This window comes from Gopherus evgoodei, chromosome 5 (assembly GCF_007399415.2).
Source record: "Gopherus evgoodei ecotype Sinaloan lineage chromosome 5, rGopEvg1_v1.p, whole genome shotgun sequence".
In the NCBI taxonomy this organism is placed as follows: domain Eukaryota; kingdom Metazoa; phylum Chordata; order Testudines; family Testudinidae; genus Gopherus; species Gopherus evgoodei.
The window spans coordinates 117,208,240-117,227,368 of record NC_044326.1 but is presented as its reverse complement, the minus strand read 5'-3'; the positions used below and the strand labels follow the sequence as shown (position 1 = coordinate 117,227,368).

The 19,129-nt window shown below is 46.2% G+C and overlaps 1 protein-coding gene across 10 annotated transcripts in view; it reads right to left on the bottom strand.

Moving 5' to 3' along the window:
- Nucleotides 1-18,004, bottom strand: part of STPG2 (sperm tail PG-rich repeat containing 2) — a 422,300-nt gene extending 404,296 nt beyond the window's left edge. For 8 of the 10 annotated variants that reach the window (XM_030564765.1, XM_030564764.1, XM_030564761.1 and 5 more), the window contains exons 1-4: nt 17,809-18,004; nt 14,650-14,759; nt 8,529-8,687; nt 6,691-6,855 (exon numbers count right to left, since the gene is read on the bottom strand). In XM_030564765.1, coding sequence (XP_030420625.1) covers nt 6,691-6,855; nt 8,529-8,687; nt 14,650-14,759; nt 17,809-17,914 — 540 coding nt within the window. In that variant the 5' untranslated portion in view covers nt 17,915-18,004. The remainder of the gene's footprint in view (nt 1-6,690; nt 6,856-8,528; nt 8,688-14,649; nt 14,760-17,808) is intronic. The other 2 variants (XM_030564766.1, XM_030564770.1) reach the window with 2 other exon arrangements.
- Between the last annotated feature and the right edge of the window lie 1,125 nt (nt 18,005-19,129).

Below are 19,129 nucleotides of genomic sequence, written 5' to 3'. Positions count from 1 at the left end.
TGTTTTGGGTAGTCAGTCATTTGGGATCAAACTAAAACCACCAAAGATTGGACTACAAGACTTCACAAAATGCTTAAAAAATAAAGACTTGGTCCCAATGCCCTTTGGAATAAACATTCATTGCAAATCAACTGTGATTTGGATGTTTAATTCTCATAAATGTTAATGGAAGTCAGACAGGTAAATTCCCAAGAAATCTGTGAAAAACTTTAACTCATACCATTTCAATATCCTGATTTATGTTGACATTCTACTGGGTGGGGCGAGTAGAGTCTCTGATGGGCAGGTAAGCATTATGATTAAAACAGGAAAGATTGTGCCCAAAAGTCTAACAGAGATGCCATTTCTGTAGTAGTGAGTTGTACAGACTTCTTTGCTGGATCCTTCTTTATTTTGGACTAATGTCTTTTTTTCATTAAAGTTTCCAGATTTTACTGAAGAACATACTAGGGGGATTGTGTTTGTTTGGTTTTTTACAGTAATGGTTTACTCTTTAAAAAATAAACGATGGTGCCAAAGCAAATTAAGATCCTGAAAACATAAAACAGCCATAAAAGTTTCAGTGAGTAGGACTGCTCTTCCCTCTTTTCGTTGCATCTTTGCAAGCAGGCTGCCTAGCCTAATGAAGAGGGCTTTAAACTAGGTTCACCAGGGGAAAGAGACCAAAGCGCTGAGATAAGTGCAGGAGTGGGATGCCAAGAGGGGAGGACTCCTGCCTCATACTGAGAGAGCAAGACGATCAGCAAGTTATCTTAAGTCCCTACACCGAAATGCAAGAAGCCTGGGAAACAAGCAGGGAGAACTGGAAGTCCTGGCACAGTCAAGGAATTATGATGTGATTGGAATAACAGAGACTTGATGGGATAACTCACATTACTGGAGAACTGTCATGGATGAATATAAAATGTTCAGGAAGGACAGGCAGGGCAGAAAAGATGGGGGAGTTGCACTGTATGTAAGAGAGCAGTATGACTGCTCAGAGATCCAGTGTGAAACTACAGAAAAACCTGAGAGTCTCTAGATTAAATTTAGAAATGTAAGCAACAAGGGCGATGTCGTGGTAGGAGTCTGCATTAGACCACCAGACCAGCGGGGATGAGATGAACAAAGCTTTCTTCAGGCAATTAACAGAAATTACTAGATCTCAGGCCCTGGTTCTCATGGGAGACTTCAATCACCCTGATATCTGCTGGGAGAGCAATACAGCGGTGCACAGACAATCCAGGAAGTTTTTGGAAAGTGTAGGGGACAATTTCCTGGTGCAAATGCTGGAGGAACCAACTAGGGGCAGAGCTCTTCTTGACCTGTTGCTCACAAACAGGGAAGAATTAGTAGGGGAAGCAAAAGTGGATGGGAACCTGGGAGGCAGTGACCATGAGATGGTTGAATTCAGGATCCTGACACAAGGAAGAAAGGAGAGCAGCAGAATACAGACCTTGGATTTCAGAGAAGCAGACTTTGACTCCCTCAGGGAACTGACTGGCAGGATCCCCTGGGAGAATAATATGAGGGGGAAAGGAGTCCAGGAGAGCTGGCTATATTTTAAAGAATCCTTATTGAGGTTGCAGAAACAAACCATTTCGATGTGCAGAAAGAATAGTAAATATCGCAGGCGACCAGTTTGGCTTAACAGTGAAATCCTTGCTGATCTTCAACACAAAAAAGAAGCTTACAAGAAGTAGAAGATAAGACAAATGACCAGGGACGAGTACAAAAATATTGCTCAGGCACGCAGGAGTGAAATTAGGAAGGTCAAATCACACTTGGAATTGCGGCTAGCAAGAGATGTTAAGAGTAACAAGAAGGGTTTCTTCAGGTATGTTAGCAAAAAGAAGGAAGTCAAGGAAAGTGTGGGCCCCTTGCCGAATGAGGGAGACAACCTAGTGACAGAGAATGTGGAAAAAGCTAATGTACGCAATGCTTTTTTTGCCACTGTCTTCAGGAACAACGTCAACGCCCAGACTACTGCACTGGGCAGCACAGCATGAGGAGCAGGTGACCATCTCTCTGTGGAGAAAGAAGTGGTTCGGAACTATTTAGAAAAGCTGGACGAGCACAAGTCCATGGGGACAGATGTGTTGCATCCCAGGGTGCTAAAGGAGTTGGCTGATGTGATTGCAGAGAGAAACATTGGCCATTATCTTTGAAAACTCATGGCGATCGGGGGAGGTCCCGGATGACTGGAAAAAGGCTAATGTAGTGTCCATCTTTAAAAAACGGAAGGAGGAGGATCCAAGGAACTACAGGCCAGTCAGCCTCACCTCAGTCCCTGGAAAAATTATGGAGCAGGTTCTCAAGGAATCAATTCTGAAGCACTTAGAGGAGAGGAAAGTGATCAGGAACAGTCAGCATGGATTCACTAAGGGCAAGTCATGCCTGACTAACCTAATTGCCTTATATGACGAGATAACGGACTCTGTGGATAAGGGGAAAGCAGTGGACGTGTTATTCCTTGACTTTAGCAAAGCTTTTGATACGGTCTCTCACAGTATTCTTGCCAGAAAGTTAAAGAAGTATGGGCTGGATGAATGGACTATAAGGTGGATAGAAAGCTGGCTAGATCGTCAGGCTCAATGGGTAGTGATCAATGGCTCTATGTCTAGTTGGCAGCTGGTATCAAGTACCCCAAGGGTCGGTCCTTCGGATGGTTTTGTTCAATATCTTCATTAATGATCTGCAGGATAGCGTGGACTGCACCCTCAGCAAGCTTGCAGATGACACTAAACTGAGAGGAGTGGTAGATACGCTGATGAGTCGGGATAGGATACAGAGGGATCTAGACAAATCAGAGGATTGGACCAAAGGAAATCTGATGAGGTTCAACAAGGACAAGTGCAGAGTCCTGCACTTAGGATGGAAGAATCCCATGCACTGCTACAGACTAGGGACCGAGTGGCTAGACAGCAGTTCTGCAGAAAGGGACCTAGAGGTTACAGTGGATGAGAAGCTAGATATACAAGTCAACTGTGTGCCTGTGTTGCCAAGAAGGCTAATGGCATCTGGGGCTGCATAAGTAGGAGCATTGCCAGCAGATCAAGGGATGTGATCATTCCCCTCTATTCGACATTGGTGAGGCCTCATCTGGAGTTTTGCATCCAGTTTGGGCCCACAAGAAGGATGTGGAAAAATTGGAAAGAGTCCAGCGGAAGGCAACAAAAATTATTAGGGGGCTGGAGCACATGACTTATGAGGAAAGACTTGGGGAACTGGGATTGTATAGTCTGCAGAAGGGAAGAATGAGAGGGGATTTGATAGCTGCTACCAACAACCTGAAGGGGGTTCCAAAGAGGATGGATCTAGACTGTTCTCAGTGGTACCAGATGACAGAACAAGGAGTAATGGTCTCAAGTTGCAGTAGGGGAGGTTTAGATTGGATATTAGGAAAAACTTTTTCACTAGGAGGGCAGTGAAGCACTGGAATGGGTTACCTAGGAGGTGGTGGAATCTCCTTCCTTACAGGTTTTTAAGGTCAGGCTTGACAAAGCCCTGGTTGGGATGATTTATTTGGGGATTGGTCCTGCTTTGAGGAGGGAGTTGGACTAGATGACCTCCTGAAGTCCTTTCAAACCCTCATATTCTATGATTCTATGAAGACAGTGTTTCTCTACAGCCATTTCCCAATCTCCAGCACATAAGTAATTGTAATCAACCGGGGTTGAATTACAAGTGAACAAGACTTCCTTAGGATGTCTCTTCAGACAGTGTTACTCATTATTAAATCACCTTACAAAATAATTAACCTCAAATTAGAGGCATGTGCACTGCTGTCTCTAAACTTCAGAATAAACTTTCAACTTTGAGACACAATCATACAGAGGTCTAAGCAGTCTGTCCCAGATAAAGCATAGGTGTTAAGTACATTCATAACTTTAAGTACATAAGAAATTTCATTAAAGTCATTGGGACTACTCATATACTTTTAGTAATACATTCACTTAAGTGCTTTGCTGGATTTGGGCCAAATGCTCAGCACATTGCAAGATCAAGCCCTTGCAGAGAAACTACAAAACTTAAGTCAAAATCATACTGCTTTAAAATAAGATGATGAAAATGTTACACAAGTATTCCAGGTTCTGAATGGGACTGTGCTCTGATGGCTATAGACCCTTCTGCATCACCTTCCCATCCTGCTACCACACTTTAGAACAGGGGTGGCCAACCTATGGCTCTGGAGCCACATACGGCTCTTCAGAAATTAATATGTGGCTCCTTCTATGGGCACTGACTCCGGGGCTGGAGCTACAGAAGCCAACTTTCAAATGTCCCGGGGGGTGCTCACTGCTCAACCCCTGGCTCTGCCACAGGCCCTGCCCCCACTCCACCCCTTCCCCTGAGCCTGCCGTACCTTAGTTCCCTGTCGATCCTCCTACATGCCACAAAATAGCTGATCGGGACGTGCAGGGATGGGAGGAGGCGCTGATTGGTGGGGCGCCCGGTGGGTTAGAGGCACTGAGAGCAGGGTGGGGGGCTAACGGGGGGGCTCCTGACGTATTACTGTGGCTCTTTGGCAATGCACATTGGTAAATTCTGGATCCTTCTCAGCCTCAAGTTGGCCCAGGAGCGGCGCCAGACTTTCTGGCACCCTAGGCAGAATTCAGGGGGCGGCATTTTGTGAGCTCCCCATGGGGCACACGGGAGCTTCCGGTTCCACTCCTGTCGCGCCGCCGAAGAAGGATCCTCCGCCGAAATGCTGCAGGCGACAGCGGTAGTCACTGAGTTGCTCAATTGCCTGCCGCTGTTTTACACGGCACGTCAGCAGAAGGTCCTTCAGCGATGGCGCAATGGGAGCGGAACCGGAAGCTCCCATCCACCCCGTGGGGAGTGCACAAAATGCCGCCCCCCCCCGAATCCTGGCACCAATCGCCTAATGGAAGCGCCGGCCCTGGGTTGGCCACTCCTGCTTTAGAATGTCCTACTCCAGCCTGTGCCCTTATGTCCCTATCTCCCTCTTCTCCTGTTCCTGTCTTCCTCACCCCAGCTTGCTCTGTCTCTCTCCCCACTCTCCCCTCTTCCTCATCTATCTATATTCAAGTGTGGCCACTTCCTCCTTTTCCTCCACTCTGCCCTGGCAGTAGCAGGAGATGTACTGAGAGTGCAAAAGAGACAGTCTTCCCTGCTCTCAGCTGCCCCAGCAGCCCATGTCAATCTTTGTGATAAATGGCAAATAATGAGATTATTAATTACTCTATGCACCATAAAACTACAAAACAAACCACAGATAAGAGTTTGACTATTGTTTACTTGCTATTAGTTTTATTTCATCTGCCACTCATTCAGGGAAGAGACTGGAGTGAAGGGGAAGAATGGTAGTATTCTACTCTAGCTCTGGCTGCAATCCCACAGGAAATGAATATTTTTGCTAAAATTATCAACATCGAAATAGTTTGTCAAAACATCTAACTGGCTTCAGCATAAACAGCCTGTTTAGATACATAAGCAGTGCCCTACCAAATTCACGGCCATGAAAAATGCATCACAGACCGTGAAATCTGGTCTCCTGACGTGAAATCTGTTCTTTTGTGTGTTTTTACCCTATACTACACAGATTCCATGTGGGGAGACCAGTGTTTCTCAAATTGCGGGTCCTGACCCAAAAGAGACTTGCATGGGGGGGGGTTGCAAGGTTATTTTAGGAGGGTTGTGGTATTGCCACCCTCACTTCTGCACTGCTGCCTTCAGAGCTGAGCAGCCAGAGAGTGGGGGGCCGCTGACTGAGGGCCCAGCTCTGCAGGCAGCAGTGCAGAAGTAAGGGTGGCAATACCGTACCATGCCATCCTTACTCCTGCACCATGCTTACTTCTGTGATGGTGCTGGTGCTGGCGCTACCTTCAGAGTGGGACTCTCAGCCAGCAGCTACCACTCTCCAGCTATCCAGCTCTGAAGGCAGCACCACCACCAGGAGCAGTGCAGAAGTAAGGGTAGCAGTCCTGCAACCCCGCCTACATTTTATCTTGCAACCCCACCCACCAACTCCTTTTTGGGTCAGGACTCCTACAATTACAACACCATGAAATTTCAGATATAAATAGCTGAAATCATTAGATTTATAATTTTCAAAATCCCATGATCGTGAAATTGACCAAAATGGACCATGAAATTGGTAGGGCCTTTTATCTGAGGCAGTTTGTATCCCTGAAAGCTACTGTTTCAGCCTGTCTGTTGACACATTAAGACAACTGCCTCAACTTGGTATTCAGAAGGATATCTTTGCCACCAAAAGAGCTAGAAACTGAATTTATTTAAAAAATAAATCTTGAATTCTGCAGAAACTGGTGAGACCAGAAGAGGACAGTTGGTCAAGCCCACAAGCACATACCTTCTTAATTCAGCTCTTGTACTCTTTACAGCGTTGCTTGCTAAACTAGTGGCTACTTTTGTGTTCCCTTTCCAGCCAGGTGGAACTAGAAGAGGCAGTAGCAAAGACCTTTTAAATCTATATTGTTTTCTATTCTTTGTGCCAAATTCAACAATAGTCAAGTAGGTCCCACTTATTTCAATGGAGTTGTACCCATATAAATTGAAAATGAAATTGGCTCTGTAGCCAGCCCAAAATACATAATAGTACCAATACCATTAACTTTCACTCTTAAGAGAAAACATGTCATGACAACATTTTATAGCTAACGATAAATCTTTAACTATTTCGTAATCCTGTAGCCAGTCTTATGAAATTGTTCTAAAATTACTTACAATTACTGGTTGATAGTACGCTGGGCCTAATGTCCCATCTCTTTGAGGTGGGTATTGTTTAATAAGAGTACCATCCTCAGCTTCTTCATACCCAAATGCTTGGCCCGGAGAAGGGATAGAGGGACCATCCACTTTTCGGTATACTTTTATACTGCCAGCAGTCCTCTGTAAAACACAATTAGATTGTGCCTTAAATTAGATCACAAACACATTCCATCCATGTTGCATAAACTAAAGGTGAATGCACCCAAAGAAAAAGAAAGATACAGCCCTACACTTTATTAAAAAGGTGGTCTAGAATATTAAATTTTCACTTTTATGTTTTGAAGCACATGTACTTTTAATAGATGTCAGTGTACTAGTGAATCATTAAGCAACAACTGAACCTTATAATGTCACATATGTAGAAGGATAACAACAATACAGCACTTTGCGTTCATATAGTCTTATTGGCAGAGTGAAAACTTAACTTTATTTTTCTGTGTAGACTTCCCCAATTTGATATTATCCCTTTTCAGTTACCATCAAATTTCTGATCTGTTTATTTGTGTGGTTATAAATTCTACTAACAGTTTGGTAAAATAAAATTTACACTGTAATCTTTATGATTACATTAGAACCTTCCTATATAATTGACTGTAATCTCATTTCTTTCAGTGATCTATTGCTGCCAAATGAGCAATAAACTTTTGTCATTTATGACCTAATGGTAATTCAGCTGCCATGCTGATAAATTACAAATAAAAGTCACATGAGGGAAGCTGGGACATAAAGAATGATACAATAAAGCAATGATGCAAAACACATCTAAGGAGTTCTACTCTATTTGAAGTTAACTACAGAAGCTCTTAAAAAACTTTCTGGTAACCGTAAATTTAACCTATATAAATTAAAGTGTTATATCCTATTTCAGTTAGTGTCAGACCTCCAAATCTGTGCTAAACATGGATTTTTGAGTCTGCACGCTGCTCAAGCACAAACCAATGAAATTCTACTGCTCTGCCAGGGAAAGGGCCAGTACAGGTAATCCCATGCACTGTAGCCAATGGAGAAGCACCAAGTAACCTGCTGACTGCTCCCTAAGGGTGTCTAACAGCAGTTGGGAGGTGTAACTGCAGCACAGCTAGGCATACCAGAGCTAGCTTTGAAGTCTTATGTCCCCATTCCCAGGTGCGCATCAGAACCACCAGGCTACAGATTTTTCTGGGTTGTGCTGCTCTTGATCTCTCCTGTTGAAGCTTTCTACTTTGTATAGACACTTAAGTATTCCTCAGAGAAGGGCCCTGAACTTGGTTCTCTTCCCTGCCAGGTGAGCGCCCTAACCACCAGGAAACATGCTATTTTCCTCAACCTCGCCTGTTGACACCATTCCACTTTGCATAAATATGTAAATATCTCTTGGACCAAAGAGAACAAGTGAGAATTACTCTATAGCATGGTGACTGAGGCACTCATCTGGGAGGTAGGAGAAGTGGATGTACATCCCTCCTGTGAATTAGGCGGAGAGAAGATTGTACTTTTAGTGTATACTGGAAGATTAGTCTTTTAAAAGATTTATTCTTATTTGAAATGGTTTCATAGTAGTTCTATAGGTTATTGTTTGCTTTAATTTATTTTCCCCACATTAATTCAATCTCCTCCCATTAACTGATCTGTCTTGCGATAATTGTGAGCACCACTGTAGGTATGCAATTGTATCACTTCAGGATGGTTTTGAAAAGATTAAGTTCAGTAATATGTTTACTAGCGTTTTTATACATTTTATGTTAACATTTGTGATTCAATATCAAATTTTAAGAAAAAGAATTAATATAGCAGCATCTTTTTTACTAACATACCAGTTGACTATGTTCTTTAGGCTCTTTCTGCTTCCTGTTATTAATCTCTAACCCCACTGCAGGAGGTTGGTTATAGCTTCCAGGTCCTGGAGTGTCTGTACTGATCTCCTTGAAACGTTTTTCTTTGTTCTGTGGACTCTTACCACCTTTTATATTATTCTAAAAATATGGAAAAATGAATATTTATGAAATTGTCAAGTAAAATTAATTATGAACTTGACAAGAACTTCACAAAATAAAAAGCAGTTGATAGTCAGCTCTTCAGTTTAAAGGACTGGCTAAGTCTGCACTAATTTCTTTTAAAATACTCTAGATGCAGATCAGTTTTCTTTTCCCAGTATTGTTTTACTTGATTTAAAACAGGAAATGCAACTATTCAGATAAAGAGGCTGAAAATGTTTGTTTCACTCTGCAGTTTTCAATGAAATACTATTTTAAAATTTCTTACAGCAATACTCCTCAGTGAATTACAAGTATCCCTGTCATTTCTAATACAGTAAGATATCAGTTGTTGTTTCTTCTTTTTCTAGTAAAAGAAAAACACTATATCAATTATTATAATCATCTATTTGTTCATATTGCAGTAGCACCTAAGAGAGCCCCAAACATGGACCAGGAGCCCAAGATAGATACTGTCAAACAGAACAAAAAGATGGTCTCTGCCCCAGAGAACTTACAATCTAATGCTGGGCCGCCAAAAGTTAGAGCACTGGCTCCTTCTATATAAATATCAATAGGTTTAAATAAATTTGAGTTGAATTGTACATACAAAAGCTTCTGCATTTTCAATACACTGGGTCCAGAATCAATAGGTTGTGTTCTTCTTTTCAATGGTTGAGAAGTAGTAGCAGCACCAGCAGTAAACAAGTTCCAGTATAAGAATCCAGACGATGACAGCTTTATAACCATCAGCTATGTGATCTTTAGTTTCTAATGAGTGGCTGTCACTGTCCCTTTGTGGGGGCTGAGGCCTATGATAGGCCTTTAAAAATGTGAAGGGGTGTGAGGAGGAAGTCCAAAGGGATGGGAGGAGCTACCAATGCCCAACACCTTGAGACAGTACTTACAGAATTACAACTCATGCAGCTATTGTAGGGGTTAGGACTGGCTCATAATATGACTAGGTTTTGCCTTTTTCTTCAGAACACAGTAGAAGAAACAGAAATGAAGTACTCCTGATGTCTCAATTTAAAGGGAACTAAGACATATTATGGGAATAGAACCTCAAAAGAGCACCAAATACATTATTTCAGCATTAGTGCTGCTACTGTATCTGTCAATCATTGACAATAACAGCACAACTTATCCATAGCCAATTAGTAAACCAGAAGTTACAGAAATGCATTTTTATAACTTCTCTACAAATGCAAATTTTACAGAAATATAAAATGTCAGAAATTGCTTGGTTTACTTCATTTCACCTGTGTTGTTTTACGTCATATCACATTCCATCATGTAAGCTACATTATGTCAGATTTCATAGAATGCAGTATTAGTGTGACATTAACTAAACAAAGTACCATAACATATTATGATGTATCAGGGAAGAAAGGAATAAAATGTCTTTCTAATACGGGTTTACTTGTGCACTGTTTATAGTATTTCCCCCCACTGCTACCTTGCCATAAAAGAAAATGATTGTCTACAAATTCCACACTGGATGACTGATAATCAACTTTAAAGGCTTGTCTACACTTACTGGGGGTTCGATGCACGGTGATAGATGCATTGGTGGTCTAGACCGGCTAAATCGACCGCCAATCACTCTCCAGTCAACTCCTATACTCCAACTGAACGAGAAGTGCAAGAGGAGTCGATGGAAGAGCATCTCCAGTCAACATGGCATAGTGTGGACCCCGTGGTAAGTAGATCTAAGCACATTGACTTCAGCTATGTTATTCACATAGCTGAAGTTGTGTAACATAGATCCATCTCCCTCCGTAGTGTAGACAAGGCCTAAATGCTGCCAAAGCCCTAAGTACCTTTTGCCTACACAGCTAAAACACAATTACTTTGTCTACAAACAAAGTAAAGATTAGTACATAAAAATGCTACTTAAGGGATTATTTAATTTTTCACACTACAAATTAAAACAAAAGCAAGATTCAGCAAGAAGACAAAACGTGAGGAAGAGCACTGAAGAAACCTTCTGATACTTTTAACTATGATTGCTGTTATAGCGTGCTAGTATGAAACTGATTGTATTACTGCCTTTTCCCACTGGAGGGTGTAAACTGTAGTCAAAAACTCTTACAGGAGTCTGCAATGGAGAAGATCAAAAAACAAGTATATTACATTACAATGACAAAGCCATAACAATGAATTTTCCACTGTAAAATAGAAGCACTCTTTAGAAATTGTTTAATGCTTACACTAACTGCATTGTTTTTACTTACTTCATAATTGGTAACAGACAGTATGAAAGTCATGTTTTCTTTTAATTCCAAAAGTGAACTGTAAAACCCAAGTGTTTAATACTTCATATTAATTAAATTTAAAATATGTATTTACATTGAGATTGTTGCCTTGCAGACTTAATTCTAATACATAGTTACAACAACTTCAACTGTGTGTTATAGGCACTAGCTCACTTTGCTGCCCCAGCACTGCCCCAGAAAAGCAGAATCCTTCCTCAGCCTCTGGCATACAGAGGAGCAGGATACTCTCCCCACACACCTGGCCAGCTTTGGCTGCAGATACAGGAAGGGCGACCAGGAGCCCCACCATCACTCCATCCACTTCTGAGTGTCTTCAATATGCAGAAGAATGCTAGGAGGAATCAAATCTCTGTACTCAAAAGAGCTCAGGGACTGCAATTGTGGCCAATCATTGTGCACAAATATGGGGGTGGAAGGGAGGCTTCTGGTACCCTTTCCACCCTTACAACAGATACGATCTTGATCTATATAATCATTAAAACATTTCATTTCTACAGCCTTACATGTGATTTCAGATAGTTAAATTTAAATCTAATAAATATATCTAACAAGTAAACAATGTTTTCAGAAAATGAAGAATGAAGGAATTAAATAAAATTCCAGCTTCTCTTTAATGCTAATGTTATTACTGAAATCCTAAAAGCATACATACAATAGAGCAGTGGTGCACAAATGGGGGTTCCCCCTTAAGGCGGGGGTGCAAGAGGTTCTCTGAGGCGGCACCAAGAAACTGAGATCCTGTGGGATACTATAGGTTCTGCAGGACCCGCTGCCATAATAGCAGGAGGGGGATAAAAATAGAGTGGATATTGCAGGGTGGGACGGGAATGGGATTTAAAAAAAACCACAGTCCTCCCAAACAACATGAATGCCCCGGCCAGCAGCTGCTGCTCTCCAGGTTGCATAGGTGCCGACTCTGTGTGTGCTCCAGGGCTGGAGCACCCATGGAAAAAAATTAGTGGGTGCTCAGCCAGCTCCCTCCCTCCTCCCACAGCACCTCCCGTCTGCCAGTGGCCCCGCCAATCAACTCCTCCCCTTCCCTTCCAGTGCCCCCCTCCCGCCACAATCAGTGGGCCCTGAGGCCGAGCAGGGGCAGGAAGAGGCGAGGCAGGGGTGAGGGCTTGGGGGAAGCAGTCTGGTGGGGGCAGGGCCTGGGGTGGAGTGGGAATTTGCACACCCTGGGGCCCGGAGGAAGCCAGCACTATTGGAAGGTGGCACTGCCACCAGCAGCAGCACAGAAGTAAAAGTGGCCTTACTTCTGCAATGCTGCTGGTGGCAGCGCAACATTCAGAGCTGGGCAGCCAGAAAATGGTAGCTGCTATCTGCGGCATTCATGTTGTTTGCAGTACAGGCAGGGCCGGTGCAACCATTTAGGCGAACTAGGTGGTTGCCTAGGGCGCCAAGATTTGAGGGCGCCAAAAAGCGGCGCCCTCAAAAAAATTTTTAAATGGTTGCAGCCGGTGCTGCTGGAGAGGCAGTCTGAGCTGCCCGTGGCAGCAGCTGCCTACAGTGGGCAGCCCAGGGCGCCCCCGGGGTCAGGGAGCCGCCTCGGCAGCCCAGGGCGCCCCTGGGACCAGCGCGCCGCCACGGCAGCCCAAGGCGCCCCCGGGACCAGCGCGCCGCCGCGGCAGCCTGGCAGCCCGGGGCGCCCCCCGGGTCAGGATGCAGCCTCGGCAGCCCGGGGCGCCCCCCGGGTCAGGATGCAGCCGCGGCAGCCCAGGGTGCCCTCTGGGGTCAGGGCGCCGGCGCGGCAGCCCGGCAGCCCAGAGCGCCCCCGGGGTCAGGACGCAGCCGCGACAGCCCAAGGCGCCCCCGGGATCAGCGCGCCGCCGCGCGGCAGCCCAGCAGCCCGGGGCACCCCCGGGGTCAGGACGCAGCCGCAACAGCCCAGGGCGCCCCCGGGGTCAGGGAGCCACTGGCAGCCCGGCAGCCCGGGGCGCCCCCCGGGTTAGGGAGCCGCTGCGGCAGCCTAGCAGCCCAGGGCACACCTGGGGTCAGCGCACTCCCACGGCAGCCCAGAGGTTTGAGCTGACGGTGGCTGCGTTGACCCAGGGGAATCCCTGAGCTGCAGGCAGAGGCTCAGAATCCCTCCATCTCCCTCCCAGAGCAGGGGCTCCAGCCTATGCAATTTTTCTTGTTGCCCTGCGGGGGCTCCGGCGGCTGGGCAGAGCTGCGCAGCTCTGCTTAGGGCACGTGGCAGGGGCCCTGCAACAGGGGCGCAACACCAGGGCTTCGATTTTGGAGGAAAGCCGGCTGCCCCCTGGCTCAGCCTCCACGTCAGCCCCAGCGAGGGGCACGGAGAAGAAAAAAGCCTCAGCAGTGGTCTGGTGGAGCGGAGGAAGAAAGAGGACCCTAGCGCTCATTCATTGGGCAAGGTAAGCAAGTGCCTCCCCATGGGTCAGCCTCAGGTGCCTGTGCTCCTGCCCCCTTGGTCCTTAGCTGGTCCCTGCTCCTGCTCCCCTTGTACCTGGACAGCTGGAGAGAACAGAGCCTGCAGAGCTGAGCTGCCCCAGTGCCCCCAGGCACCCCCCTGACCCCATCCCCCCCACAGCCCTTACCCCTAGCTCCGAGCCCAGTCCCTCTGAACTGGAAACCCCCTCGACCCCATCCCCCCCCACAGCCCTGACCCCCAGCTCCGAGCCCAGTCCCTCTGAGCTGGAAACCCCCTGACCCCATCCCCCCAACAGCCCTGACCCCCAGGTCTGAGCTCAGCCCCTCTAAGCTGGCATTGGGGGGGAGGCAAGATGGAATTTTCGCCTAGGGCGCAAAATATCCTTGCACCGGCCCTGAGTACAGGACGACTATTTTTTTTAAATTCCGCTCCCATAACACCCTGCAATATCCACTCCCATATTGTTGAATTTTTATCCTGCCCCCACTATTATGGAAGAGGGATCCCAGTCCCACAACAGGATACAGCCCTGGCAAAAAATCCCAAACAGTTTCAGATTATAAGTAATGGAGGGAGGGGGCAACAAATTCCGTGAATGGTAAGTGGGGCATGACTGGAAAAGTTTGCGCACCACTGTAATAGAGTATACAAAAACCTATCAAGCAAGCCTTTGCTCTCAAATAATTCATCCAGCATTAGCCTGAACTCTTTATTCTTACTGGAACCATTACTACATAGTTTCATTTATCAAAATCAATATAGCATTCATTACTCAAAGTTCATGTGTCTTCACTCTTTTAAAATGATATTATCTGTTAGTACATTGGGGCATCAAGAAATCTTGACCTATACCATACACAAAGTACCCACTACTACTGGAAGTGAACTGCTTGAAAACAACAGAATGCCAAGTGAGTTGGACAGCTACTTAAAAGCACTGGGAAACAAACTGAATTTTTATCTGTCACCAAGCATCCAGCAACATCATTGTTTGGGGGCATCAAGGATTCTTTTGTCAGTTTTCCATTGGGGAAAGACGTGGAGAAGGGGGGATGCATGAAGAGGCAGAACAAGGAGGAGGAAAGGATTGTATATAAATAAAAGTCCTTGTCCAAATCATCACTTCCCACCATGCTGTCTCTTTCACCCCTGGCCACTTTAATTTTAGGAGGAGGGTGTTTATTGACTTATTTCACTGAAATTTGTTATGAACATCACTTGTTATTACTGTTTTAAAAGTCAGGTTGCAAATTTCCTCTCAACTTGTTTAATGCAACTTTTATAATTTTACCTGCACTTTGGAAATATCATAGTGTCCTGGTCCTGGAACATCAATCTCAGCATTTGGAATAGTAAATGCAGAGTCTCGAGTTGTCAAAGAAAGAAATGGAGCATAGCCATCTGCAAGTGAGGGGGCATTAAAAAAACCCAGTAAAACATACACATTTACAAAAGTTTGAGAAAGTAAACAACCCATATATGCATCAAAATTATTTTTTAGTAATGAAAATATTTGGTTCATCTAATTTTTCTGCTCCATTGAAAAGATGGGAAATATATAAAGTGTGGTTGAAAAACTACAAAGCTATTTTATAAGGCATAAAGCTATCACTTTAAATACATTTTAGACCTGAAGTAGCTAACAGAGTCCCATAGCCCATTCTCTATAGCTTCCCCAAACCCTACTTCTTCAGGTTCCTGTTTGCACAGAAGAAATTAACAGATTTTAAGCCCAAGGAGGCCCATTATGATCCTCTAGTCTGACCTCTTGCATAACATAAGCCATAGAATTTCACCAAATGCTTCCTGCACCAATTCCATTGATTTGGTTGACCTAGAAAGACATCCAGTTTTGACTGAAAGACTATTAAGCAATGGAGAATCAATCCATGGAAGGCTACTGACCTCCTTCTCACATGTACAGAGATGTGCAAATTCACTACCTCCCTATTCAAACAATTACAGTGGCTGCCCATTCATTTCAGGATCCAGTTCAAAATTCCCTTTTCTGATTTTAAAATGCTCCATGAACTTGCTCCATTCCCTCTCTATATAGATTACACTAGGCTCCTCTCAATCCCTTCACACATAATCTGACCACTGTTGGTAAGGCGGCTGCCTTGTTGGCAGCTGCAGCCAATTCTCACAGCCTTCTACATCTCTCTCTCTCATTGATCCTCCATTTCATTTAAAATCTTGAGTAAAAACATGCCCTTTCTCCTTTACCAACCTCTCCTAATTTCTGACTCCCTCTCTGCTGTTATTTAACTCTGTCATGTTATTTAATTTCATAAAGTAGTTGAGATAGTTTGTATAAAAGATGTTATAAAAAGTTATTCATAAATTTCCTGTATTTTAAACACACAAATAACCATTATGATCACCTAGTCTGACATCCAGCATGCTGCAAGTATTATGTAGTAAGGTTGGATAGATGTACATAAAATTATAGAAAAGTGTTTAAAAATGAGTTAATTTCCCTGGAAATTAAGTAATGCTTAATTACAATTGTATTTATGTTCAACTGGGATTTATTTTAGTTGTATTTAAATGCAATGCAGTCTCCTACTTCAGGTTCATTAGAGAAGTTTCCAGTGGATTTTTCATATTACTTCTGGGATAAGGTAATGTTGACAGCAAGAGGGAAGGTAAAGAAAGAAGAGCAAATAAAAGAAGAAATGTTACATTTGTTTATTTTTAATGCTCCTTGCTTCTATTCCTAATACTTTCCTCAGTAAGATCCACAAAATGGCCTTCAAGGGCTGAGACCAGTTATAGGCTTAAAAGGGATAAACTCTGCATTTAATTTACCATTTTACAGATAGAATTAAGATAATTAAAATTAGGTAAAATATTATTGCATCTCAATTTAGGGTTTTTTGGTGTTTTCAGAGGCTGTACCTCTGATGAGTGCCACTAGGGGACAACCTAATGAAGTCTGTATTTCTGGCATGGCCTTACAATTAATCCATATTTAACTGCTACAAAAGAACACTTTAACTTAACCCTATATCCATCTGGACTTTTGACTGCTGATTGGGAAGAAACTGTTACTCATAGCTCCTTTAACTTCAATTTGTATCTGAGACTAAATTCTATATATCTGCTTCTAAAATATCACTAATTAGGCTGAAAGAAGTGGGATTCCAATACTACAAACAGCTATTCTCAAGTCATTCCTACTTTAAATAGGGGAAAAAATAACTTGTCAGATATCCCAAATGTTTATATCTTCAGTTGCAGAGCCTTGCTCTGGTTGAAAAGAACATAAATGGAAATTCAAAGCCACCCAAGGAGACACAATTTCTTTTATTCAGTACAAAGGAAGTAAAAATACTTCTGGTAAAATATATTAAAGCCCAGCTACACACTGAACCCTACTGAGAACTCACATTTATGTCAAAGTGGGATAGAGAATTAGATAAGGCTTTTCAACAAGAGAATTAGAAAGCTATTTCTGAATACAAAGCCATCATTTTAACAGTGTGGCAGACTACTGGACTTTGTACCTAGAACCTTGCATTGCAGGATTTCCAAGATTTTTCCTCTCACACGGGCTCTGAAGATGATTGGCTGCATCTCCAACAGAATTCAAAAACACCATATACAGATTCTTTTAGGGGAGAGCGTAAGACATTGGGAAAAAGGGCCTGGGCCTAATTTTCCTCTCACACAGGAACAAATCAGGAATAATGCTGCTTAAGTCAGTACCGCAAGAGGGTAAAACTTGTGTGAGATATGAATCTGGTTCACCATTTTTAAATATATGGAAGGAAGAGAGAGTTCAAGTTAAAGAAAGGAATCACATTATCTCCATTTTGAGAACCAACTCAACCAGCTATCATGATGTAAAATCCTAGCAGAGACATGGCACAATGTAAACGCTGGGTGGGAAGAAGGGTATACAGTATATTGATCTCCATTAGCTATACTGAAGTAAAAACTACATATTCCTTGTTTCCACTCCCCCTTTCACAAGGAGATAGCTCTCTTGGTGTGTACCTTTTTGCAGCTTACCCAGGAAGTCCCCTATACTCGGTGCTCTGACTTTTCTCTGGGTCAAACCTTTCAGAAAACGGGAACAGCTCAGGCTTGGGCTCTCTTCCCAGGCACCTGAACCAGATTAAGTGAATGTCAGTTCAGCTGCACCAGCCGGGCTACCCATTATATGCTCGCTGCCTAGTTCCAGGGGCCCGCAACCCAGCCTTGTGACTGGCACCGTCCTACGTAACCCTTCCTCAGGTTTTCATCACTTCCAAGCAGCCCCGACGTGGTTTCAGGAGCTGTTTGATTGCCCCCGAGCTCTAGCAGCAGCAGCAGACACGGGACAGTGGGTGCGACGGCGGATCCCTGCACAGGAGGCGGGGCCAGTGCAGGGTTTGTCTTGAGGGCCTCAGGGGGGCGGCCAGGGGCAGCCCGGAGGTGAATCTAGGCGCTGCCCGCCCGTTACCTGCTTTCTGCTGTTTCCCGGGCTGCAGCTGGTAGGAGCCGGGCCCCACATGCGCCTCGGTGCCGGCCGCGGGCTGAGTGAGCGCCCGCGGAGCCCGGTCGTACATGCCGGCCGGCCCCGCACTTCGAGACCCAGCGCTGGCTGGCGGCTGCAGTCACCATGGACACCGCTGGGCCCAACACGCCAGGCCGGCCCGAGGAACCGGCCCCGCCCTTCCACAGCCAACCAGCCTGCCCGCCCTCTTCTCTCCGCCCCTACCGCCTCCCCTGCAACCCGCCCCGCAGCGCTCTCCTCTCCGCCCCTACCGCCTCCCCTGAAACCCGCCCCGCAGCGCTCTCCTCTCCACCCCTACCGCCTGCCCTTCCCCCTGCAACCCGCCCCGCAGCGCTCTCCTCTCCGCCCCTACCGCCTCCCCTGCAACCCGCCCCGCAGCGCTCTCCTCTCCGCCCCTACCGCCTGCCCTTCCCCCTGCAACCCGCCCCGCAGCGCTCTCCTCTCCGCCCCTACCGCCTCCCCTGCAACCCGCCCCGCAGCGCTCTCCTCTCCGCCCCTACCGCCTGCCCTTCCCCCTGCAACCCGCCCCGCAGCGCTCTCCTCTCCACCCCTACCGCCTCCCCTGCAACCTGCCCCGCAGCGCTCTCCTCTCCGCCCCTACCGCCTGCCCTTCCCCCTGCAACCCGCCCCGCAGCGCTCTCCTCTCCACCCCTACCGCCTCCCCTGCAACCTGCCCCGCAGCGCTCTCCTCTCCGCCCCTACCGCCTGCCCTTCCCCCTGCAACCCGCCCCGCAGCGCTCTCCTCTCCGCCCCATCGCCTCCCCTGCAACCCGCCCCGCAGCGCTCTCCTCTCCGCCCCTACCGCCTCCCCTGCAACCTGCCCCGCAGCGCTCTCCTCTCCGCCCCTACCGCCTCCCCTGAAACCTGCCCCGCACCGCTCTCCTCTCTGCCCCTACCGCCTGCCCTTCCCCCTGCAACCCGCCCCGCAGCGCTCTCCTCTCCGCCCCTACCGCCTCCCCTGCAACCTGCCCCGCACCGCTCTCCTCTCCACCCCTACCGCCTCGCTTGCAACCTGCCCCGCAGCGCTCTCCTCTCCGCCCCTACCGCCTGCCCTTCCCCCTGCAACCCGCCCCGCAGCGCTCTCCTCTCCGCCCCTACCGCCTCCCCTGCAACCTGCCCCGCAGCGCTCTCCTCTCCGCCCCTACCGCCTCGCTTGCAACCTGCCCCGCAGCGCTCTCCTCTCCGCCCCTACCGCCTCGCTTGCAACCTGCCCCGCAGCGCTCTCCTCTCCGCCCCTACCGCCTGCCCTTCCCCCTGCAACCCGCCC